Genomic DNA, 26,405 nt, shown 5'->3' with positions numbered 1-26,405 from the left:
AGCGGGGTTAATATTAGTAATGATGATGTATGTGGAAAGATATGTGCGTATGACTCTATGGAACATTTCTGTGTAATGATGATAAGCAATTTAGAAACCTTAATGCGGTTGGGTGGAAATGCAACGTTGATCAGATGCTGAGAAGATAATAATTTAGCATCAAAGGCTCAGGATTTTTTTATTTCTTACTATACACGTGAGTGAGGCTTAGTTAATGCTACACTTCATTTTAACTGACACATAGAAGCACTTTTTATTGGATGCGGCAGTCTGCGCCTGCTGAGGACCTCTAGTGGCCCGTTCACGGAAACAAAAAGGAAGCTCACTTGGCAGCCAGTGCGGCTTCGGTGAGAATGAAGTGTTGACAGCGGGATCACAAAGTGCTGCTGCTCGAACAGACGCAGGGAAAATGCCGATTTCTTTTTCACACATAACTTAGTTTGAGTCTTGTAAATGTATCCGGACATGAAGGACGGTTTGTTTCCGCTGCACTGATTCATAAGACCAGACGAAACAGGAGCGAAGCGAGGATGAACTCAGGTAAGTGAGTGAACGACGATGCAACAGCTGTATGTTTGTACTTTAGTCCCTGGTTAGGATTTTAAATGTAGGTGAAAGCAGCCAAACAAGTGTATTAACAGATCCAAGACAAACGCAACAAAATAGACTAAAGAAAGAATAAATGTATGTATTGTTTGTATTGTTTGTATTGTACAGGTAAGTGACTGGCAATCATCAAGTTTTATATTTAACTTGTGTGTCACTCATAAACAGCATGTCACTCACTGTGCCAAAAATCTCCTAATCAAACCACATGACATTGTTTTTTCTAGACTTGCAGATTTTCTCAAACTGTGGCTTGCTAAGAAGAGAAATATGTGATTTGCTGAGGGGTAAAAAAAAACCAACAACAACATCTCTGTAGGTCAGCATGTTACAGTTACACTCCCCCAACAGAAGATTTAAGGACACTGGTTCAGACAGATGTACAAGTTTGCGTGACTCTTTTCCATCCAGTCCCTGTGCTCCCCCTCCTCCATTTCTCTCCTACTCTTCATCTCCCATCTGCTCCTCCTCCTCCTCCTCTGCCTGTTGACATGGGCCATTAGCTGGATTACTCTGCTGCTGTGTGCAGGGGAAAACAAAAGCCATGTGATATTCGAACCCCCCGGCGAGTTGGTTGAGTACTTTACAACAGTTTTACACTAAGCTGTCACTAGGTTAGGATCAATGCTTCAGAGCAGATTTAAAGAGTTAAAGAGTGAAACCCCGTCAGTGCAGCATCTGTCAGAAAATACATCTAATGTGCCATCTGGAAATTCAGAACATGCCTCTTTCATTGTGTTGGATTAGAGCCATAATTGTTTTGTTGTATTTTAGATAATGTAGATATAGAATGATTTGAGGTTCTGTTTCAGTGAAGACAAGTGTATATCTTTTGTTTTTCTCTCCTCAGGCATGTACAAGCCGCCTCTGGCCCCTAAACCAAAGCTGGTGCAGCCCCAGACGCCGGGGCTGTCTCCCTCAACCCCCAGAAGAGAAGGCCTCTCTATCCCTTCTCCGGGCACACCCAGAAAGGTTAAACCAGTACTGGCCCCTAAACCCAGCTTCTCCAAACTCACCAGCGCTGTGGAATCCAAACCTCTCGTTTCAAAGAGCCTGCTCCAAACATCTGTAACAGGAAACCCTCGGACCGTTGGTCTACTGAACGGCCAAAATGGAATACAGCAAGAAAACAAAAAGCCAGATTGGGATTATATTATTCCTATTTGCTTGTGTAGCCAGGAAAACTGCCAGTGCATCAGGAACACATCAGCAAGCAGAGACAAAATGGAGAAAGACTTGAAAACACTGCACAAAGGTAAAGCTGAAGAAAACAGGAAGCTTCTCCCTACATCTCAAGGTGTCGTGGACGGCAGGGAGAGAACAGACGCTGTCAAGAGCCAGGTGACGAGCGCTAACCCTCCACAAAATGTTTGTCTACTGCCTTCACCCACCAATACCCACCTCACTAACCATAAACCTCTACAAGAGATGCTTACTTTGGACAAAAATCTCAACACAGACATCAGTACCTCAAGTCCCGTGGTGAGAGTTAGGCCGTCTCTTCCTCACAGAACATGGAGCGATGAGGTAAATGGTAACGTGATACCTCAGAGTGCACCTGGGCGAGGACCAGAGGAAGATGCTCTTGGCTCAGAGCAAATACTTAGTGTGCCCCAGAGCAAACCAGTCCCAGCAGCCCCTAGGAAACCCGTCCCTGTACCACGGAAACCCAAGACAGCTGTTATGGTTCGTCAGGAAAAGGTGGAGATGGAGAGGGAAGAGATTATAAACCAGGAAGGGAGGGAAATGAACGTCAAAGAGGTGAGGGTGTCATCAGAGAGGAAGGACAGCTCATCCCTGTCTGTCAGTGTACCTGTTAGTGAAAACAAGCAGCCAATTGTTCTGCCTCTGAGAAAGGCCTGTGCTCCACCAGCCCCTCCACCCAAGAAAAAGCCTTTTCTGTCTGCACCTGAGAAAGTGCCAACCTCTGCTCCTGAAACGCTGCCAAAGGATGTGGATGAGGAGGATCTGGGTTGGGACAGCATCATCTATGAGATGGAGATATCAGTGGACAAGGAGGATGAAGAGGTGGAGAGGGAGATGGAAGGAGAGGAGGATCAGAAGGCGGTCTACAGTGACCTCACACGTTGTCCTCCTCATAACAGTTTGCTCAGTCACCCGGAGATCAGACAGCCTCCTGCGATCACCGTGGCACCACAGGATGGGTTGGTCAAGGTGCGTCCAACGAAGCCACAGAGACACAGCAGCCCGATGCCATTCACGCAGAGACAGGACTCCTCTGAGGAGACAGAAGAGGGGAAATTAGGAGATAATAAGAAACGACATGCCCTTCCCAGACAAGATAGTGTTTTTCAAGGGAGAGTGATGAGGGAGCTGCCTTTGCCTCCAGATGGGAAAACAAGCAGAGACCTCTTAACAGCTGGAATGAAGCCTTTGCGGGGCAGCTTGGGGAAACAGAAAGCCAAGTCATTCTCCACTGCTGACCTCACTCGCTCTGAAGGACAGAGGAGAACCTCTTTCCGGAAACTGCTGGACTTGAAGCTCTCAGTGAAGATGCTGCCCAAGCTGATAGTAAGAGGAAGCCAGAGCTCCGACTGCACCGGGGATGATAATGAACAAAGTGTGGACAAGGACCAAGAAGCATGTCAGAACTTCCCAGAGAGTCTCAGGGCTGAACGTAAATTCTCCTGCCCTCTGATTGGAGTAGAGCAAAGCGTGGATGGAGATGATTGTTTCCATGAAATAGATGAGGCTGTTCACTATGAGAACGTTCGTCACTATGAGGAGATACCAGACTACATTAACGTTCACGTGGGGAAGGCGGGGTCATCTCCTCGGGCCTCCCTCTCGCAGCCCTCGGCCTGGGACAGTGAATTGTATAACGATGAGGGCATTTACGAGGAGCAGGAGCCATATATGTCCTTCGAGAAAAACACTGGACACCAACAGTGTCAGACATCTACAGACTATGAAAGGTAGATTGTGGTGGCTTTCATGTCTGTCTACATCACATCCTAAAGTTACCCATGAGTTTACTGCACATTAGATGATTGCATTGTTTTCTTAAATGAGTACAGGAAACACCTGAGGCTTCGTAAAACCAGTTATCTGTTAGTTAATGACATTTGTAAAAAGGCAAGATCACTAAGACTCGTGTCACATTGTCTTCTGTTGCAGATTCCTGTCTGGGGTGTGTGACAAGTAAGGGGGCACGTGTGTTTGCCACACCTTTCGGGAGTTGATTATGAGTTGACTTAAATACTTTGATTGCGCATTACATTTCTTAAATATGTACTATAGGTTATGGTGCACTATACTGTACAGTATATACTACAGGTTATTATCAGAGGCAACAGTTGTCACCTGTGCATTGTAGCTCAGCATCTTTTTATCTGAGGCTAAGAAGGTAGTGTCTCCAAGAAGTGCCTCCATTATTAAAGGGTTCAGTTCATCCACCAGCACTGCAGGTTTTGAGATATCTGTCACTGAGAATTGTTTTTTTAACTTCACTCAAACACAGGGGAAATCCCTTTGTGCGGCTCAAAGCAATGAAAACTGATTCTTAAAGAGCAGTGTGTCTTTCCAGAAACCATGTTCTTGTTACTCCCGGTCATCACCAGAGCCTGCTGTCAATAGTTTTCACTTAAACTTGTTTTTTATCAAAGAAATAGTCTCTATAAAACTGACAGGGAGGTCTGTGAATTAAGCAGAGGAACAGACACCCTGTTACTGGAACAAGACACTGGTACTGAATTTTCATAATGTGATTTCAAATGCTCACATCCTAGGATAAAAAAAAAAAAAAAACACATACAGATATACAGTAGCAGTGGAGAAGGTGAGGAAATGTGATTTTGGGTGAACTGACCCTTAAAAAGTTTGGTCACAACATGCTTAATTAGCTCAATTAAACTTTTAGTATGTTTATAGTCTTGGGAGTAATCTTTGTAAATTATCCTTTTACATAAAGAATGCATGGTGTGTTATGAATGAGCAGAAGTCAGTTGGAAAAATAGGATTACAGTTTGTGTAACTGTACACTCTGCCTCTCACGGCTTAGTGTGTCAAACAGTGCAACAATCACATGTTGGAAACACGTTGAGCGGCTCACAGACACAGACCAGTCACAGTTAAATACAACAGTTATTGTAAACACGTCACAGTATGTGAGACCCACTGACTCTGACTTAATGGGTTTGCTGCTGATGCTAGGGTCTATTTCTTTTTCTGCAGTTTTGTTCAGGGAGGTGCCGTCGTTTCACAGCGAGCGCTCCCTCAGGGAATTGTGGTATTTTAGATTTGCAATTTCTCTTTGGTGCAGTTTCCTTTTAGCTCTTCGTATCTAGTCATTTTCTTTTAGCTGCAAGATTAAATGAAGAAAGTGTGTGATGATTGTGATGATGGTGATGATTGTGATGATCGTGGCGAGTGGTTTGTGTTTAGTTTAGAGTTTGTTCCTATTGGGCTTGGCAGCATTTAGCCAAACTGCTGCTCTGTGACCCGCGGTGTGCAGCTGGACTGGGGCTAGTGATATGTGACAGTGTTGATGATTATCATTAAATGTTTTTCCGGCTGTGTCAAGTGCTCCCTTTCCTGTGTGTTCTTTTTCATAACTCCCATTTGATCAGAGCAGGAAATGTTCAAATACCACTGGACTGCCAAAGGGGCACACTCCCACTTATGAAATGCTGACATAGGTGTTTTTTTATTTCAGCCTCGTCTCTTCCATAAATAACATCCTCACTTTCTTGTAGCCTTCTCATCACATCACGTTTGAATGACTAAAGCTGTTTCTATGTGTCCGTAGCACCTGCACATTTTGTTCATGCTCTGGCATCTGTCTCTGTTCGTGTCTGAGCCTAACATCCTGCCCTTTCAACAGAAACTCCGCCAATGAGGAATCTGCACCCCTGAGTGATGGTCCCTCGGATGATGACATCGCGGCCAACATCTCGTCCTCAGATGAGGAGGACAACGATAGCAGCTCCATCTCAAGTAAAGGAGACCCTGAGCAGCCGGAGGAGAGTACGGTGAGGAGAGCAGACGCTGTTTATGATTTATGACTTCAGTCCCCTGTGTGCTCAGAAATATTTCCTGGAATCATTTCCCAGGGTTTGTTCTTTACAAGGGCTGAGAGATAAAAGTTTTGAAAACTTTTCATCATTTTGACACTTTGTTCCCTCATTTTCACTGACCTCATGTATAACGAATATCCTCCTGAATGTACATTCACTTTCCAGTTTTATAAGAAACACCTAGCTTACACTAATGCAGTATAATATATGATAAATCGTACCTTCACAATTTTCATTGAAAGTGTTTTGAGAGGTGTGGTCTGACTATAGGATCATTTTGGAGGCTGCATGCTGCGGTGCTGTATTATATTAATGAGGGTAGGCTAAAGAACAGAAACACCCCTCTGTTTGATGTGATACAGTTCAAAAGCACCACAAACCGCACCCCTCTAGTTCCTAATGAGCAACTGGGTGTATTATGATGCATGTATCTGTGGGTTTTTTTGTTATGAGCCTTGATCTTAAATCCATTTAATGAAAGTCTGTTTTTGCACCGTTGTTAGACGCAGAGTGGACAGAAGAAGAATAAGATTCACCACATCGCTACTGAAATCATGTCCTCCGAGAGTGTGTAAGAGTCTTCTTTTTTTTTCTTTTTTTCTGCGTAGATTCACTCAAATTACAAAAAGAAAAAAAAAAAAGATTTTCTCACTTGCTACTTGTGGTGTCCAGCCACGCAGATAGTTATGGTTTTATTTGCCCTGGTTTGGAGATATCGCTCTCTGAGTGTATCTGAGGTGAAGGGAACATCTAACATTTAGGGACATTTAGAAACTGAACAGCAGTATCTCAGTCTACTAACAGTGATCCCATTGCTCTGGATAATCCACAAACTTCACTAGCAACAGCCTCATAGAGACTATTCCTCTTGTATGAAATGAAAACACTTCGGGTCTGTACATTGTGTAACACAAAGGATATTACTTTTGGACAGACATGTGTCCGTTCATTTTTTATGCTGTGAGGCAGCAAAGATAAAACCCTATGAAAGCACATTGTGTTGGGCGGAGACAGATATCTCAAAACCTTGGCAAATAAAAGCACAAATGTCAGCATGGCTAGATAACACTCGAAGAAGAAAAGTGAGAGAATGTATTTTCTTATCTGTATTCTTCACTTTGCTTTACTTATTTACCATAACTTATTTAACTTTTTCCATTGTTTTCTTTTCCAGGTTTGTTGATGTCCTGAAGCTGCTTCATGTTGTAAGAACCCCACACATCACCCTTCAGTGTTATTTGCTTCACACAAAAACAGGCCTCATGTTTGCTGTGATGAGAGCAGAGGCTGGTGTTGTTCTCTATATGTTTTATCTAGTGCTAGTCTACTGTGAGAGCCCACATTCTCCATATGTGTTTGATTATGCTTACCACTGGGGCACACCCCATGCAGGATAAGACTGTTTGCAGACCCAGCTCCCCTCAGTCTTGCCCTCATAGTTCACATTCCTCATGGTTTTCTACTGAATTTCACTGGTAGTGCAATCTAACCGAAACACTGCACTTCTCTGGACCTAAACAGAGTCATGTTGTCTCCTTTTGACATTTTGAGAAATTTAATCTTTCCTTGCTCTAATACCCTTAAGATGTTTGACACGTGACAAAACGCAATGTAGGGTAACAGGTACAACAACCTTTAACAATTACTGTCTCGCAATCAGCTATACGATGTGATGTACAGTATCTGAATTGATAAAGGAACACAATCAAATGTGTGAACTTGCTTGCTCTTTCAGACTAAAATAAAATAAAACTAAATAATATAAAAAATGGAGGCAATTTATAAAATAAGGACTTAAGCACAACTACCAACACAGCCACTATGGCTGTGGGTCATATTGGCACAAAGGATGGTTAAAACCTGAAGTCATAGCCAGTTTCTGTGTGAGGCTGTACTTTAGCACAATGGTGCTTTGAGCTAAATGCTAACATCACCATGCTAACCTGCTCATAATGACAATGCTAACATGGTGATATTAGGCAGGTATTATGACCAGTCTAATATGTTAGCATTTTAGCATTTGTAAATTAGCAGTAAAGACAAAGTACAGCTGAGACTGAAGGGAATTAGTTTTATTTGATTCTATGGACAAATTGAAATTTTGACCTGATGATGGCGCCACACACACCAAAGTTATTACAGTTCATCCTGCGGGGACCATGAATGTATGTACAAATGTCATGACAATTATCCATCTAGTGTTTGTTGAAACATTTCACTCCAAACCACATATATAGAGGAAAATTCACATTACCACAAATGTCAGAAGGATTCATCCTCTGGGAACCATAACGATATTATATCAGTCCATCCGATAATTGTTGAAACATTTCAGAGTTACGGACCAACAGAGCAGCATTGCCACCCCACTAGAAACAAAGACAGTTCACGGAAAAATGACTTTATCTCTCAAGTAATTTGATCAGGACTACAATGGCCAGTCCCGTCGACGTAATAGACAGTTTGAACTTTAAAAACTGGACATATAACGTCAGACTGTAAATCAATGGTATTTTTCTACCTCTTTATTCTAACAAGATAAGTACAGTCAGATGAGTTGATGTTTGGAGAGACAAAATCATGAATGAGAATGTAGTAGGACTGAGTCACAAGCGATGGCTCCTTGGTGCAGAGCGCAGACAGGAAGTGCTTGGGTCTCTGTAGACTGTAGGGGAATGGAGTCCAGTAATGAGGAACAGTCATACCAAGAATGTGGAGGTGACTTACATACTTAGTATGTGTGACTTATGTGTTCATTCTCCATCTTCACCAGGAAGTCCGCAAATAGCTTTCCACAAACCGCTGTATGATAACATTTGTTGTGTATTTTAATCAGTTATCAGTTGAACTATATTTTTTATCCATGCTAGTGCCATGCTCTTTGTACTTTTGCTGTCAAGTTAAAACCTATTGTCTCCAAATTGTTGACCTCCCAGCAGCATATTAACATCACTAACAAATCTTCACTTTACTGCTGATTTTTATTTTATCTCGTGAATCATCCATATTTTTCTAACATCCACATGACCCGCCTTCATCACTGGCAGCTGTTGTAGTAGTAGGAGATCACACATGTTAACCGCAGGAGCTCTCTAACGGGGGCCCAGTCTTTAAGTGGTTTTATTTGCCATGTGATCACATAAACCACCAAAAAAAAAAAAACTCAACATCATCAGAAAAAGAAGCAGAGATGGCGCCCTCAGGCTCCTCTGTGCTCGTTTTTTAGTCCTGACTCACTATTTTCTGGAAACTTGAGGATGCTTAATGCGAGTCAGGTGTTTGTAGGTCATGGGTCAGCAGTATTCCTCTCTCTTTAACTTTTATACTCAAGGTTCCTGGAGCTGATCTAATTTATAGTCTTCTTTTGGGGACCATGTTATATAATTTGCACAGCAAACAGCTTTTATACCTGTATTTCTTTAGTCCATTCCTTGGGTTTCATTTAATGATCTCAGACTGAACTGCATTTTCAAGAAAATCTAAAGAGACCCAGGCAAACTTTGCATACTCTGGGTTTTCCCCAGTGTGCCTTAGTTCCTGTATTTGACCATCTGACTCTTTATTTGTCTGACTATCTGACCTGCAGGACTTTCGGGATGCAGTGTCTAAAGCATCTCGTCAGAACGGGAAGCCTGTGATTGAGGAGCGTCTTCTCAACCAGATCCTTTACTACCTCCCACAACTCTACGAACTCAACCAAGACCTGCTGAGAGAGCTGAAGCAGAGATTGGCCAAATGGTACAAGATCACAATATTTTTACATTGATGTTTATGGATCACTGTTACTAACACCAAGAGCAAAAGATACAGTTACACCATATGGCCAAAGGTATGTGGACAGACTTTTGGTCCAGAACTGTTTTTCAAGGTTTTTGCTCAGCCCCTTGTTCCAGTTAAGGGAAATCATAATGACCCTTAAACCTTAAACCTTCATCTCTGTGATAAAATATCACAGAGATGAAATATTCATTAAAGAAAAACAATATTAAAGATTAAAAAACATCTTTAGGTATCAGTAAGAGTTCTACAATCCAAAACTAAGCTAATTGGCTTCACCAGGGCTTTGTGCAGACGTGATTTAATTAGCTTTGATTAACAGTTAAGGAACATCATACCAACTGTCATCAGGTTGTCATTAAAAGGTTGCCAGTGCTGTGCTCATGTCATTTCAGAGTTACTGTAATTACCAGTTTTCAACTTGTAAACAGCATTCATGTCAACTTCCAAATCATCATCTTGAAAGCACTTGGCACTTCCTAGTATGGAAATCCCTGAAAACAAAACAACTATAGATGCCTCACATCAGTCAGTGGCTGTTGTTCACTTTAATTAAACATCAATTTCTCACACCCATCTTTCTAATTACACAATCTCTCTTGAGTTGCCAGGTAATGAGAACACTGGTATTGTTAGCAGAGGAATCTTTTCCATCTGCACCAACCATCCCTTAAGATGTGAGCACTGCATAAATCCTGATTGGTGCACAGAAGTACATGACATTGCATTTTTCCAACTGAGCTTCATCCACCTCAAACTAGTGAGAAGAGCACAGAGGAAAAAAAGTGAATATAAACTGAACTGAATATAAAAGTGAAACATTATTATTATTATTATTATTATTATTATTATTATTATGATAATCATTGTTAAACATTGTTCCACCTACAGCAAGGTCTTCAAGGTCTTTAATGCTACAATTGCATAAAATATAACCTTTTAGACAATAATGTGCTCTCAACTTTGTGGCAACAGTTTCAACATGAGTCTCGGTGCACAAAGCAAGCTCTATACAAAAAAAAACTGTTGTCCTAGTTTGGTGAGGAATAACTTGGCAGAGCCTCAACCTCAACACCTGTGAGGTGAAGTGGGCTAACAGCTGCCAGGCCTTATCACTCAATATCAGTGCCTGACCTCACCAGGCACTCACTCTTGTGGCTGAATGAGTAAATCCCTTCAGCCAGGTTATAAAATCCTTCCTAGTAGGGTGCAGACTGTCATAGCAACATACTATTGACCACGGTTTTGGATTGAAATGCTTAACGATTACATATTGGTGTAACGTTTTGGGTGCATGCTTTGAAAACCATATTCCTGAAATATCTGGTTTACATATGATACATACTTATCTTAAATACTGTTCACATTTTGATGCTTATTTGTTCATGTTGTGTAACTAATCTGCACAATACACAATGATCAGAGCATGATATGAGCCCAGAGGGAGAGAGATAAGTTGAGTGTTTTATTGTGTTGCTTTGCTGTTGATTTGTTGTGTTGATTAAGGAAGTTTTCGAGAAACTGTGGCCTATTTATCGCCCACAGCCTGGATTGGCTGGAGAATGCTACTCAATCTCACTGCTGCCATCAGTCTGTAAACATATTTTCTTCATGAGTAGCATTCTCCAGTCATTCCAAAATCTGCACTTGTTACACTGTTTACTGTGAGACTCACCACTGTCTCTGCAAAACAATGGCAGGTAGGAACTCAAGGACAAGGGAACATTAATAATCAATTCAAATGTTACATCTAAATAATAATATTAGTTAAAATGATGATAATTGTTCAGTTTATCTCATACTACTTTATTCTCTGCACAGGGATGAGAATGCACAGCTAGCAGACATTTTCCTGAAGAAAGGGCCTTATCTGAAGATGTACTCCACTTACATCCGCGAGTATGACAAGAATGTGGCTCTACTGGAAGAGCAGAGTAAGAGAAACCCAGCATTCGGAGCTGTAGTACGGGAATTTGAGGTAACAATGCTTGCTCGACCTGTTCTCTCTGTCTGGGGGGGGGGGGGGGGGGGGGTGTCTTTTATGTCAATGACGCTTCATTGTTTATGCATGTGCAGAGAATGGTGCATGTGTGTTTGTTCCTGAAAATAGCGCCTTTTGTGAAGTGTATTATTCTTTGTCCAAGACCGGTCCACGCTGTGCCAACTTGGCTCTGAAGCATTACCTGCTGAAGCCTGTTCAGAGGATTCCTCAGTATCAGCTGTTGTTCACAGGTACTTCTGATCAAGCGTTAAATTGATCCATTTTATTTCTTGACACATCATTCTTAACTCAAAGTCAAGCTTTTTCTAAAAAAAAAAAAAAAAGAAAAAGAAATGCAAATCACTTCATCCTTGGAGTTGTGGGCTCCTAAACATTGCATGTTTGACCAGCCTGTGGTGTCTTATTACAGGCAACATGCTGCCCCCTGGTGTACAGAAAAACAAAACTAGTCAATAGTTCTGTCTTGCCTCTTCAATCCTCGGATAATAAGATTTTTGAAGTGCAGTCCAAATCAGATTTAGTGACATAACACAAGCTTTAACATGAGTGGGCTTAGGGTGTCATGAGTCTAATGCATCAGGGTCGAGCGTTCTGTGCCAAAATGTGAAGAATGTTCCTCACGTCACTCTTGTATAATTGCATTATGTAAGCACCTGCAGACCTTTTTATCCAGGACTTTAATTTCAGATTACATTCCAGGAATTTACTACACAACACTGAGCACTTGTGACCAAATGTACAAAGTACTTTTCACTTATTTGGTTGCATTGTTGACGCGACCTTGAAATATTTGTAATTTTGTTTTAGACTATCTAAAAAACCTATCTGAGGACTCAGATGATTACACGGACACACAAGGTAAACCAAGGACCTTTTACCACTGCATACTTTAAACCTATGTGACGTTGTCAGTGGAATTGAAACATTACATGTCATGTATGTGATTATTATTTTTTTTTTTACGCAGCTGCCCTTGCTCTTGTAAAAGAGGTGGCCAATCATGCCAACGACATCATGAAACAAGGGGTGAGAGACAATCAGAACATTTTCTTAACAAGTTGATAAAATGCTCCACTCAGGTTTCTGATCTCCACTTTTAAAAAAAATTCTCAGGATAATTTCCAGAAGCTGATCCAGGTGCAGTGCAGTCTGAATGGCCACCATGAGATAGTCCAGCCAGGACGGGTGAGACCTTATAGATGTTACTAACTTTTGAATGTAAACCATCAGGAAATGTATGTATGTATTAGAATATTAACTTCTCTTCATTTCAATTAACTACCAAAGCCCTTTTCCCTATAAATGCTTAGGTAACCCAAACTCACTTTTAGATCCATTTAGTAGCCCTTCAGGAGCTTTCAACCCCATCACACACACAAATGGATTTTCCACACTTGTCATGGAACAGCAGATGTTTAAATTTCCTTCTTCCGTCTTGTCCGTGTTGGTGAAATAGTTTCAGAGTTCACTTTTGAACACCTTGAATATAACAGCTGACAAAACAATGTCACCTCAAAGTTCTGAAGGTGCAAAATGAACTGGAGTAATGATTATTCTGATGAAGAGGAAAACACAACACTGTTAGCTGTAAACATTTATCAACCAAATCCTTTATTGCCTATAGGACTTACCGTATAATATAGAGCATCATGAAGTTCCTTAACATTTAGAAAATAACCATCTGTCTCATTGAATTAAACATGTGAAACAACAAGCATGACTTAATGTTTTGTGCTTCAGATCTTCCTGAAGGAGGGTTTCCTGATGAAGCTAGCAAGGAAGGTCATGCAGCCCCGAAAGTTCTTCCTGGTATAGTACACATCTGTCTCCTTCTTCTCTCACACTCCCCCAACTTCACTTTGCCCCAAATGCTTCTGCAAAGGATCATTGTGATCAGATGCGGGTTCCAAGAGATGCTCAGTCTGGCTTCCTTTTTATTTAAGTGTTTCTTTTCAGGGCATTATATGGTCAATACATCCTTGTGTTTTTATGCTGCTGTGAGGTGTTAGACTTATAGACTCTTTACTGTGCTGAGGTCAGGGCTCAAAGGTGATCAAGCCTTTGATTATACAAAGAATGCTACCCACGGAGAAAAGTACCAATGATTGATTGAATTAATTAATGATGTCTCTATGTCATTCCTCCTTTAGTTCAATGACACTCTGCTGTACACCACTCCTGTTCAGTCAGGCCAGTACAAGCTCAACAACATGCTGTGTCTGGCTGGGATGAGGGTGAGGACTTCTCTTCTCATTTCACTTCTCATCTTCTCACACATACATTATCACAAGATAAGATAGACGCTGGCATCACTGCTCACAGTGAAAATGATTACAGGTTAGCAAACCAAGCCAAGAGGCCTATCAGAATGAGCTGAACATTGAGAGCGTGGAGCGCTCCTTCATTCTCTCTGCAAGGTAAGACTCAGAAACAAAAGATATCTCTTTCATAATCCATTACATAATAGTCATCCTGTGTTTCTCCTCGCAGTGCATAGGTCAGTGAACACTGTGTAGGTAGTTACACTTTGTTTTCTCCTCCTGCAGTTCAGCCACAGAGCGAGATGAATGGCTTGAGGCCATCTCCACAGCGATCAGTGACTACACCAAGAGGAAGATCAGTTTTATATCAGGAAAACCTCTAGAAGAGGTAAGACAGCCTCAAAAATACACCTCATACATTCCCTGTTTGCACAGATGTTAGGGCGATCAAAACTAAAATGTCTATTTTACAGTGTATGTATGAGCAGTGAGTGATAACTCCTGTGTTTTGGTCTTTATTATTATATTCAGGTGGAACTGAGCGATAGTGGTGATGGTGCACCTTTAGGATCCAAAGCCCCAATATGGATCCCTGACCCGCGGACCACCATGTGTATGATCTGCACCTGTGAATTCTCCCTAACGTGGAGGAGACACCACTGCCGTGCATGTGGAAAGGTAAGGTGACTGTGCTGCTCACTAATTAACACATTATATCTCGCTTGTTTCATCTGTACAAAAACTAAATAACTTCAACATCCGCTGCGACATGTACTCCCACATAAAAGGGCAAATTGTCGTGTTTACACTAACCTGCTGCTGGTGATAGTTTCATAATTACTGTACAGACATATATTGATATCATCTATTATCTTTCTATCTTCTCATCTAACTCTTGGCAAGAAAGCAAATGAGCGTATTTCTCAAAATGTCAAATTATTCTTTTAAAAACAGGAAAGCAGATCACGTTACAAAACAGAAAAAGTTTGTATCTTGTCCTTTATCTTCTCATCAGGTGGTGTGCCAGTCCTGTTCCGCCAACAAATACCGTCTTGAATACCTAAAGAACCAATTAGGACGAGTGTGTGACCAGTGTTTCTATGTTCTTCATGAGCAGACAAGTAAGAGCAGCTTCCTTCTAACATTGTCTCCAGTGACAACATACGTTTTGTTTTCCTCACATTTTTATGTTGTTAAAGTTTAAAACAACACCTTGAATTAGACACAGGCATACCCTCTTTTCTCTGTATCTTCTGTGTGTTAAACCACTGTCTGTTGCACATTTCTATGCATCAGATGAAAGGTCTCTATCATCAGCTGTATCCCCTGGAAACAGAGCTACCTTCGCTTTCTCCAGGAAGCAGAAGAAGATACCTGCGGCACTCAAAGAGGTAGTTGATGCTTTGTCCTGATCGGGCTGCATTGTTGTTTATAACGACCAGAAAACTCATCAGATGGCTTTTACTTGTTGCAGGTGACAGCAAACACAGACAACTCATCCATCAGTGGGTATCTGCAGAGGTTCAAGGGCAATAAGAAGCAGGGGAAGAGGCTGTGGTTCGTCATCAAAGACAAAGTCTTGTACACGTATGCTGCAAGTGAGGTAAGGTCTCCCACTTGTCTCAATGAAAGCACATCATTATGTTGTAATTGGACCAAGAGGAACCGATTTCATGTCCATCTGTGCTTTATTGTGTCTTCATGCAGGATGTTGCAGCCTTAGAGAGTCAGCCCCTGTTGGGATTCATGTTGATAGAAGATTCATCTGAGACGTTACAGTTTAAGCTCTATCACAAAAACACACTTTACTACATTTTTAAAGCTGAAGATGAACAAACAGCCCAGAGGTACAGTATAAAGAGGGATGCTACCCATTATTGCATATGATGACAGCAACAATAATACTAATTATCTTTTCTTTTTATATATATATATAGATGGATCAACTCATTCAAAGAAGCCACGGTGCTTTAATGCCTTCAGACCACGTGTGAAGTTATTCAGCAGACTTTCTCACCGTTGCCTGAAAATGTTTTACCTCAGTGCTCTCTGAATACTGCAAAAAGTATCCAGAGGCGCCACGTGAAATTACATACATACAAAGTAATGTACTGCTTTCATCAGATTTACCTGAGTTTACATAGTTTTTAGAGCACTCCTGTGAAGGTAGGAATGATCCATTTTCATTTTTGTATGTTAACATGAATCTTTTCCACCAGGTTTTATGTAGTTTTGGCCACAGCTTAAGAATGATTCCACAATCATCTGTAGCTTTTTTAGACTTTTACGCTTTGATTTTGTTGCTACATCTTAATTTATTTGTTTAGTAACCTGCTTGGATCTCCATACCACAGATTTGTCAGTAAAAACCGTTGTCTATAGATTTGTAATAAAGATAATTTTGATCCGCATGTACCCAATAATAGTCGAAACAAATCATGTTGATGTGACATGACAATGTGCACTCCTCATGCTTGTAGGTGAAATTTTCACCTTACATTAGTAAGCCTTTCTGTAACTTTGAGTCTCACCTTAAGTCTTAATGGTGTATCAGGGGAATATTCACTGTTTGGACATACAGTAAGTGTACTTTGACATAATTGTACCATAATGTGTTTTGCACTTGAGTCACTCAAATGTCTGTACATAGATTTCATCCCTACACACATCATTTGTAAATATAGATAATTGTAAATGAAATGTTATTAAATGTCCATGAATCTCATTTTTACTGCTTTAATTCTGTCACTGTAATAAATGTTTTGTTTTACTGTGCTCTTGTCATGGTCAGTTGTACAAATGGGAACAAACAATTTGACTGCACATCAAAATAGTGGAAGAGCAGGGTGTTTTAATAGTCAGCAAATGGGGGAATAACAAATTACATGAATATGGGTGTTGCTGTAACTGAATAGCCTTTTGTGAACTTTTGTGTACTTAAGTATTTTTTAAGTATTACTGAAATACTGTACTTTGAATTCATAATAGTGGAACCACTCTCTGATAAGCCACCATTTCTAAAGGGTTAGTAGGCTGTACTTAATGGATTTATTAATGTTAGTACGGTACACTATTTACCAATGCTTTATAGATCAGCTATAAGGAATTAATTGAAACAAATTTTGGGTTGCCAGGTTGTGGAAAATCCCCCTTTCAGCACTTTGCTCATCTTTTTAACTTAGTATTTATTAGGGAGGCCTCCCCAACAGACTGTTTGATCACTTATCTTCTGGATAAGGGCTGGAGGACATCTGGACCAAAATCCATTTATAAATTGCATATTAACATTTACAGCTGCAGAATTGTACCCATGATTTAAATAGCTGCAGATGAATGACTCACTTTTGCTAATGGTTCAATAGAAGTAATATTTATATCTGCAAACCTGATGAAAAGGGTGAAACCCTAAGTAGGTTTACCAATGTTAATAAGTGCATTAATACTGAATAGAAACATACAGATGTGTGTAACAAACAATAGATTTAAACAGGGCACACTGATGCAAGAGTCTTTATTCAAACAACAGAATGGGAACTTCTTCACTTCAAAATGTAATATATGCAATTAACATTTCAAATTGACATTGTTTTCTCATCATTTGCACTATTCCAAGCTGTAATCGTACATCAGCAGCTCGTCAGACTTTATGGATAAGTTAATAAACAGATTTTGGTCCAGATGCTCTGCAGGCCTTTTCCATTAGATAAGTCACCAAAACAGTCCATTGGAGGGTCTCCTTTATGAACCCAGAAGATGCTAGGTTATGTTGTTCGAATAATGGATCATAACTGATCTATAAAACATTAGCGAATCACTTATGAATCATTGAGAAAACCATTAATTACAGCTCATAAACCCTTTGTAAGTTGTGCCTAATCAGAGAATGGTACCATAATATCACATCCATCCAGTGACGTATTCTGCAACCAACTAAAACCAACGATTATTCTGAGTGATTCTAAATTACTACTAAGTGAAATACTGCGGTACCAGTACCTCTACACGAGCACAACACTTTAGCAGCATGGTGATGTTGCTTTGACTAACTGCCGATGTGGCTGCAGGTGGACCTCATACTGAACCGTTGAGGTGCGTTCAGTATATTGGGTTACTAAAAGATCTCACTATCTACTGTGTGATGTGCTTGTGACATATGTCAGTACCCCTGTAAAACTGAAGCCAAATAAGAAGATAATTACATTTTAACAGGTTTATATCATGGTTTACACCATCACAAACCAACGGAGGTTGAGAGCTGCGGCTACCTAAGTGCGCATGTGCAACGGCGTTTATTGATGAGAAAAGGTCACGAACTCTGACCCTCCCACCAACTGCAGCAAAATAGTTAAAATATTAAATTATTGAAAGTAATACACTATCTGACGTAGCAGCTCCTCGACAGGTAAGAAATATGTACTAAAGGGAACGCATGAGGGGTTCATCAAAGAGACACGAGTGGCCGGTAACACAGGAGGGGAGGGAGTGTTCAGTACGTCTACAACGGGGAAGCTGCCATTAGCTACAGGCTAGCAGAAGCTAAACTAGCTCGTTAGTGTTGTCGTCCGAATCCCAGCGCATAAAAGCTACCTTTGGCAAGTATTTATGATGTTGGTATTTGTGTGCGAATAGATGGCTGCTTTTTCTAGCAAGGTTAACGCGTAGCTGTTAGAGGGAATTCGGCACAGGAACACAGATAACGGACATGCTAGTAAGCCGACGAGCTTAGCCGCGAGAGCTAACGGCGTAAATGCTAGCTGATGCTAGCTGCTGTGCTAGCGTTGCTAACCAGTCTCCGCAAACTTAACAACCACATCACTCAATTAAGTTTGAATGCGACAGCGGTCCGTCGTGGTGTTAAATCGTCAACTATTTTGCTGAATTGCCGATGGATGTGGAAATCCAGTGCGAAAGTATTGCGAATTTTGCCCAGTTGTCAAAACCGAAGTTCCACCGTTGACTCTGCGGTTCTGCATCATGGGCCTTGAACCCTAGCATGCTTTAACCCTTCAATGTTGACCTTTCACCCACAGGAAAAGAAATACCTTTATCTTCCGTATCGATTTTAAATAGCTGACTGTCAAGAGCTTGTTTGTGTTACTGCTCCAGCTTTACCGCTCATTTGTAGTCGCTTCACTGTGATATTTGGGTGTATTTTAAAACAGGGCCACCAATAGTGCAGTTTCGAGCTAGCATCGGCTAGATTGGCTAGCATAGGCCACAAACTAATATTAGTTAGATACACGCAATATAATTAATCAGGTGTCTGCACTTTATCTGTTGGTTAATTACAGATAATTTCGAGCTTTTTTCAACTTCGTCAACATCGTTTAGAAATATCGATTAAAGTTTTGGGCAAAAACATATTCCAGTAAAAGGGAGAGGTAAATGAGTAAACACGAGGGATATTAAGAATAGCTGCAACATTAGTTAAGTGTTTGTAAGACCCACTTTGACTTAGTGGCAATTTTAATAACGGCTCTGAAGATTTATACAGTGGATCTAATTGGAAACAGTATGAGCAAGAGCTCCGAGTTCCTCCACACACATCACCACATGTAAACGGCAATTACACTTAAGGTAAAAATGTTATGAAATGTTCTATGGGATCTAAATTCAACACATAACTCAAGCATCAATTAAAGGATGAGACTGGTGATAGTCTGTATAGTTTTGTTGTCAACAAATTCCCATGATAACTTTTCTTTTGCTCTGTACACTGTAGTTTAGCACTGTAGTTTATTGTGAGTCAATCCCACATATACAACCTGGATTCTGTACATACTTACAAGTCCCCCTAACGATTACAAATCTGCTAAAAACTGTCCCAAATAAGAGCACAACAACTACAGTGCTTAGCTGTCTTAGGGAAATACTCAGCCTTCTAAAAAACACAACTATACATTTAAGCCTTTTAGTACACATTGCATTGTTGACAGTAGGAAATTGGAAAATAACCCCTTCCATATCCTTGTAGGTATTCCATGGCCTGAACCAAGCTTTGCGAAAGTAAGACATAAAGTAAAACATATGCTCTTTCAATAGGTGTGCATGCTTCATGGGGCACTGATGTAAAGAGCAGTGGAAGAAGGTGTGTGCAGTATCAGAATGGATGGACAGACTCAAAGGATTCAGCTTGTGTCAGCAGACAACAACATGGCTTTAGGACACAGAATCCAGGTGATGTGACAGCCTGTGCACCGCTCGAGACTTATACTGTTTTAATTGTGTTTGGATGAAGACATATGCACAATTATCACATAAATTTGCTTGCAACAGCCACTCTACAGTCAGCACTCCCTCACTTTTTTATTTATTTATTTATTTATTCTTTCATTTTTAACAGATTGTAACGGATCAGCAGACTGGCCAGAAGATCCAGATTGTCACAGCACTTGAGCCATCTTCCCCTGGAAAGCAGCAATTTATTCTAGCAAATGCTGACTATTCCCCTGGTGGGAAGGTGATCCTGGCCAAGCAGGAAGGCTCACCCAACAAGGTCATCCTTGCCACTCCAGACGGCTCTGGAGTTAACCAGCTGTTATTTGCCTCCCCTGAACTTGCTGGGCAGCAGATTCAGGTATTGCCAGAGGATATTAGTGACTTCTTCCAGTCAGTTTTAATAAACAAGTTATTGAAAGGTCTTATGACTAAAGCATTTAGTTTAGTCAGTCTAAACTTAATCCCATGTTTGCTGTATTTAATTATTCTATTGTCTCGGGTTATTTTTCAGTTTGTGACTGAAGGCTCAGACCAGTCTATTGTGAAGCCAGTTGTGGAGTACTGCGTTGTCTGTGGGGATAAAGCCTCAGGTAGGAAATTTAAATTTGCTTAAACATTAATGTTTTTCAGTAACAAATAAGCAAGCATTTACCAACGCGACCTTGTTTTCTCTTTCCTCTCTCAGGGCGTCATTACGGAGCTGTCAGCTGTGAAGGCTGCAAGGGCTTCTTCAAACGCAGCATTAGGAAGAACCTGGTGTACACATGCAGGGGCTCCGGAGAGTGTGCCATCAACAAGCTTCACCGAAACCGATGCCAGTACTGTCGACTGCAGCGCTGCATAGCTCTGGGCATGAAACAAGATTGTAAGAGACTGTAATATTCAATATATACAGTTGAGGATATGTTATTTAGGACATGTGCGTGAATAAGGTCTGATGTCTTTGTGTTTCAGCTGTGCAGTGTGAGAGGAAGCCTGTGGAAGTGACAACAAGAGAGAAATCTGTCAACTGTGCTGCCTCCACTGAGAAGATCTACATCCGCAAGAACCTGTGTAGCCCTCTGGCTGCCACACCCACTTTTGTATCTGACAAGGAAACCGCTAGGTACATACCACTAAATATAATCCACTAATCTCCCAGATTATCAGATTCCCCTGCACAGTCTAATACAATATAATAAGTGGCTCTGCTGTAAATAATATCTGTGTTACATTTCTAATAACTATTACATTGTGTTGGGCTGTATCATATTGAAAGTTGTCTCTTGTGTTTTATCTTCCCCATTTACAAGCATGATGGAGAAAGGAAATTAGAAATGCCTCTTAATATGATGCAGTCAAATGCAATCAGCAGTAAGTATAGCCTCAAAATTACCATAGAGCTGAATCAGCACCTTCCTGGTGCAGTGTCATTATCTGACCGTTATAGGTTTAAGAAAGATGAGATTTTCTGCAGGGAATTGGATTGAATTGAATTGAATTAGATGGTACATGTGTAACTAATAAACGGGTAAGAGTTTGAGTGATGACTTTCATCACTACATGAGACAAGGAGCCCAATTGTTTTATACATATTGTGATAATTATTATACCGCATGTTTCTATATAATATATAAAGTACCAATGTACAACATTTTTAGAACACCAACAATTTGCATAGTGTAACGTCTCAGTGAACTCTGAAGTAAAAGCATGGAACAAATGAATGAGAAAGACACAGGAATCTTGGAATCTTAATTCCTAAATGTAATTTTTGACTCATTCAGCAGCCAAAGACACTTGTGGTCTTTCTACAATGAAACAGAAACATGGTTTGGGAAGTTCTTACCCAACACTGTTGCAGATATTCAAGCATGGCAGTATTGCCTTGTAATTGTGTGTGTGTGTGTGTGTGTGTGTGTGTGTGTGTGTGTGTGTGTGTGTGTGTGTGTGTGTGTGTGTGATATCATGGAAAAACCTGGTCCTGGAAACACCCTCTGTATAGGTTGGGATAAATATGCAACAATATTGCAATATTTCCAGCCATATTTGATTTTTTTTTTTCATAATATCTTTTTCTTTTTTTTTTGTCTGTCCTGCTGCCAAGTCTGACCATCATTTCACTGCCTTGTACCTTGGCATGTGACAAATAAAACTTTGAATTGCTGTCTAGTGGCAGGATGCTTATACCAAAACATAAAATACAATATTTAAATGATATCATGGAAAAATGGGGATTGTGTAATACAATGTTATATGAGATGTCAAATCTCTCACTGCAGGTCTACAAGTTTGCTCGAGTCGAGCATGTTGCTCAACATCCAACAACCCTTCTCCAAACTGGAAAACACCATCTTGATCCCAGCATCCCCTGACAAGGTAACACTTCTGCAGTCAAATTATACTACATATAATTAGAGCTTTGTGTTATTTTATCCTTAAATATGAAAGCCACCTTACAATTAATAATTCAATAATTGCTTGTTCATTAATTGTGAATGTGTGATGATATCTGTGAGTTTTGTCCCTGTTGTTTCTGGAAGCAGGAAAGTAATGAATAAGGTCATTTTGCTAAGCCGCAGCAGGGCAGTGCAAACAAATATACACTTTGTATTTTTGAAGCATATTTGATTATTACATTGCCCTCCTCAACAGGATGACCATTCTCAAGGTGACCTTGGTACGCTGGCAAACGTAGTGACTTCCCTCGCCCACCTCAACAAGACCAGGGAGGCAAGTGACGGCGGCAATGATCTGATGGGAGTTGAAACGCTTAGCAATGGCGACAGCTCGATGACAGACATCCAAGGAGATGAGCAAACTGCAAGTGATATCACTCGGTGAGGGAGATGTCATAATGAATCAAGAGACTTTGATACTGAGCAGAGGTTTCTGAATAAGTTGATACGGCGAGTGGAGATCTGCAGGAGCACTAGAGAGAAACCCAGGGGCTGTTTGCTGTTTTTTTCTGTTTGTCACAAAGCTTTAATTGAATTTCCTGTAGGGCCATGTGGTTTCTGACTCTGCTTTTAAGGACTTAATTAGATTGAGTCGTAGTCAATCAAAAATATCCCATCTTGGACTATGTCTGCTGTAGTGCTTTTGAGTCGTATGCTATATTTCCTGTTTCTTTCTGAGCTACAATATACAAACTATATAAATCAAAATGTGGATCTTTTATTGTGAGCATTTTGTTTTCATTTTTTGTATATTGTTAGCGCTTTTGACACCCTGGCGAAAGTGCTGCACCCTGGTGATGGTTCAGCAGCGGACTCCTTGGAGGCCACAATGCAGCTGATGTCAGGAGACCAGTCAGGTCCTGTGGTGGAGTTGGAGGGACCTCTACTCTCTGACAGCCATATCCCTTTCAAGGTAAACGCACACTCTGAATAAACGCCAAATGAGACCAAAAAGCAGTGCTGATTTTTACAGAGGTACACAGTTTTCTGATTTACACTGAAGTCATGTCTGCTTCCTCTCCTGCAGCTTATGATGCCTTTGCCTGTGCCAGAGTACCTCAATGTCAACTACATCTGTGAGTCAGCTTCCCGCTTACTTTTTCTCTCTATGCACTGGGCACGCTCCATACCTGCCTTTCAAACCCTTGGGTAAGCCTTTGTGTCAAGATGTTTCATAAATACATACTTTTAAATAATTGTCATTACATGTCAGTTATAAAATGACAGTTTCAAATTATTCATTTTTTTATTTTGCAGTGGTCAAGATAATGACATTAACTTGATGAAAGCCTGTTGGAATGAACTGTTTGCCCTGGGTCTGGCACAGTGTTCCAACGTTATGAATGTTGGTACCATCTTAAGTGCTATTATCAACCATCTGCAGACCAGCTTACAGGAAGGTAGGAGGGCTCTGTTGTTGCCTGCCTGCAAGGTTTTTTTTGCTTGAATCCAATTTCAAAAGCACAGTGTTTATGCAATGCTATGAAGAAAGCAACCAACATTTGCAGACATGAAACATATTCTAATAATGAGATTTTAAATCTGTCCATTTCTTTCTTTTTTTTTGTGGCAGTTTGTGTTGAATCTGCTAAAAACTGCACTGATGCTTGGCCCTTTACATCTATGTCTCCTCTAAACTTGTCTTTTTTTATTTTTTTTTTATGTGTCCAACAGACAAGCTGTCACCAGAGCGAGTAAAACTAGTAATGGAGCACATCTGGAGGATGCAGGAGTTCTGTAACAGCATGTCCAAGCTGACCCCAGACTCCTATGAATATGCCTACCTCAAAGCCATCGTTCTCTTTAGTCCTGGTGCGTATATAACTGGCCAGTTTACAAAATGAAAATTTCATTTTCAAGTTGTTTTTGTATTAGGAACAATCCCTATATCTAATGTCTGGCTTTGTGCATGTGTTGTTTCTGTACCAGATCACCCAGGCATAGATAACACCCCACAGATTGAGAGGTTCCAGGAGAAGGCTTACATGGAGCTGCAGGACTATGTTACCAGGACCTACCCAGAAGACTCTTATCGGTTAGTCGTGTTTACTTCTATGCTACATAATGCCAGCTCATTGCTGGAAAGGCAATGACGTAGTAATGCAGAATTACTCTATATTTAGAAGGAAAGATTTGGGATGGTACCTTTGATGTACTCGCTGCATATGTTTAAATTGTATGTCTCCTTTCCCCCTCATTACTCCCAGGTTATCCAAGCTGTTGCTGCGTCTTCCCGCCCTCAGGCTGATAAGTGCAGCTGTCACAGAGGAGCTGTTTTTCGCTGGGCTCATTGGGAACGTGCAGATTGACAGCATCATCCCTTACATTCTCAAAATGGAGTCCACTGATTATAACAGCCAGGCGGTCTCTGGTGTCTGACACACTGCTACCTGTAGTAGCAACATTGGACTGTGAAAACTCAACAGCCAGCCAATCAGAGTGCTTTGCAGACTGGTCACTGAGTGGTCATAACATACTGTATTTATGACAGCATCCTGTATGAATTTTGTTTTCACTCTTACCTTGCTCCTACTTCTGACTCCTCAGTAACTAGTCAGTAGAGCACAATTCACAAAGAGACACATTAAATCAACTCCAGTGGCAAGCAAGCCCTCCAATAACTGCCCATTGAGGAATGAACCCTTGAAACCTGCATAGTAGATTGTGCTTTTTATTGTACATAGTATTTTATGCTTCATTGCCTTCAAGCCTTTCCTTTTCTGCAGATCTTGTTTGTACTTTTAAGGAATCTGGTTTGTTTTTCACTGCTTTCCTATACATTTGCCATGCTTTTTTATTTTCTATTGATTATGAGGAAAAAAACTTGTCATAATGTGAATTGGTTTGTGAGATGTTGTTATTGCTAAAGGTTATAACCTTTATTTCTTATTTTCTTGCCAATCCAAAGGATAGGGCAGCATCACATGTCAACTATTTGACATCATGTGGATCTGAAGTCATTGTGTATATTTGTATATAGAATGCACCAAGACTGGGCAGCACTTGGTAATTCATAGATTCAATCTTTTGGACAAATTAATGTGGACAGAAAATAATTGTCAAGACATTTGACAATAAAAACATCTTTCAATCATGTTCCCTGTTATTTACACAGTTGAGCTTTCATTTTGATTGACAGTATCAGTTTGAATTGGTGGAGCCGATCGCCAGTATTGAATGTAATTTTTATGTAGTGCTGATGAGACTCAGGTTAAGGAGCCGACAAGGTTTTCTTTCTGTTTTTGTGTTAGGATTTTGAACAGCAGCTGTGGGCTACAAAGCAGGCAGCCTAAAATATGATGGGTTGGACCCATGCTCAGTCATGTTGGGAAAAATTGGGAAGTCAACAGTCTGCATTATAATAGGCTTTCTGTGTGGATGAAGAGAGCAAGTATTATCTGTAGCTCTGCCTGTTTTTGTTCTGAGTATATTTAGCTAGAACTTTTAATTAAAAAGCACCGGGGAGGGTTATGTGTGTCATTGCTACAAAAAACCCTTAAAATACAATAACAATGAAAAATTACAAAAGAAAATAGTCTATATAAATTCTGAGCCATGTAATCATTTCAGACTGACAAATGCAGCCTTCACTGTAGGAATAGGGATAAACATTCTTTAGTTTAAAACTGTGTGAGTAGTGATTCTGTAGTGTTTGTTGACTGGTCCCACTGAAACTGACCAAACCACATCAGTTTGATTATGGGATGAACACTGCAGTCTTGTAAACACATTGCCTTCTACATCATCAAGTGCAGTTAATCCACAACTTGAGTGTGGAGGAGTTTATTAACCCACATTGGAGCTCTTCCCAGAAGCAGGTTGAATAAATGATCTGGATAACTTTGCAGAGTGAAACCTGGAGCGTTTCTTTTGTACTTGTATCAGTCTATTTTACAGACTTAATGAGGCTCTGAGTTTTACTTTAATTATGAAGAAAACTCAGTAATCACACTTCTTGGAGTTTGCCCCTGCTTCCATAAACACAGCAGATTGTTTACATGTTCCCTTTGAATTAATAATGCAAAATCTACATCCTACCCCACTGACTTATTGCAGTTTTTTGTGT

The 26,405-nt window shown here is 40.5% G+C and overlaps 2 protein-coding genes across 5 annotated transcripts; both read left to right on the top strand.

Moving 5' to 3' along the window:
* Positions 1-325: 325 nt before the first annotated feature.
* On the top strand, positions 326-16,457 carry LOC111670873 (FYVE, RhoGEF and PH domain-containing protein 6-like). Of its 2 annotated transcripts, XM_087179742.1 has the most exons (22): positions 326-540; positions 1,457-3,542; positions 3,745-3,768; positions 5,450-5,597; positions 6,146-6,213; positions 6,817-6,847; positions 9,229-9,380; positions 11,241-11,397; positions 11,564-11,651; positions 12,229-12,279; positions 12,389-12,447; positions 12,535-12,606; positions 13,162-13,230; positions 13,572-13,655; positions 13,759-13,838; positions 13,968-14,070; positions 14,214-14,360; positions 14,698-14,803; positions 14,979-15,073; positions 15,157-15,285; positions 15,390-15,529; positions 15,620-16,457. In XM_087179742.1, the coding sequence occupies exons 1-22, from the start codon at positions 531-533 to the stop codon at positions 15,654-15,656; spliced, it is 3,936 nt and encodes a 1,311-aa protein (XP_087035868.1). In that variant the 5' UTR covers positions 326-530; the 3' UTR covers positions 15,657-16,457. The 2 variants fall into 2 exon arrangements, with proteins under 2 accessions (XP_087035868.1, XP_023283570.1); XM_023427802.2 differs by lacking the exon at positions 3,745-3,768 and having other exon boundaries at positions 327-540.
* Positions 16,458-17,969: 1,512 nt separating this feature from the next.
* Positions 17,970-25,433, top strand: nr2c1 (nuclear receptor subfamily 2, group C, member 1). Of its 3 annotated transcripts, none has more exons than XM_023427771.2 (14): positions 17,970-18,084; positions 19,725-19,859; positions 20,026-20,259; positions 20,413-20,491; positions 20,587-20,766; positions 20,856-21,006; positions 22,163-22,259; positions 22,536-22,720; positions 23,099-23,252; positions 23,367-23,488; positions 23,597-23,739; positions 24,014-24,151; positions 24,269-24,374; positions 24,547-25,433. In XM_023427771.2, exons 2-14 carry the CDS (start codon positions 19,788-19,790, stop codon positions 24,716-24,718), a joined length of 1,833 nt encoding a protein of 610 aa, XP_023283539.1. In that variant the 5' UTR covers positions 17,970-18,084; positions 19,725-19,787; the 3' UTR covers positions 24,719-25,433. The 3 variants fall into 3 exon arrangements, with proteins under 3 accessions (XP_023283539.1, XP_023283538.1, XP_023283540.1); XM_023427770.2 differs by lacking the exon at positions 17,970-18,084 and adding an exon at positions 18,131-18,274; XM_023427772.2 differs by lacking the exon at positions 17,970-18,084 and adding an exon at positions 18,300-19,259.
* Positions 25,434-26,405: the final 972 nt, after the last annotated feature.

The sequence above is a fragment of the Seriola lalandi genome, unplaced genomic scaffold, assembly GCF_002814215.2.
Source record: "Seriola lalandi dorsalis isolate HSWRI2012SDOR001 ecotype SW California unplaced genomic scaffold, Sedor1 jcf7180002054862, whole genome shotgun sequence".
NCBI classification, from domain to species: Eukaryota; Metazoa; Chordata; class Actinopteri; order Carangiformes; family Carangidae; genus Seriola; species Seriola lalandi.
Note: the sequence above shows the minus strand (reverse complement) of the source record. Positions and strands in the feature narration are given on the sequence as shown.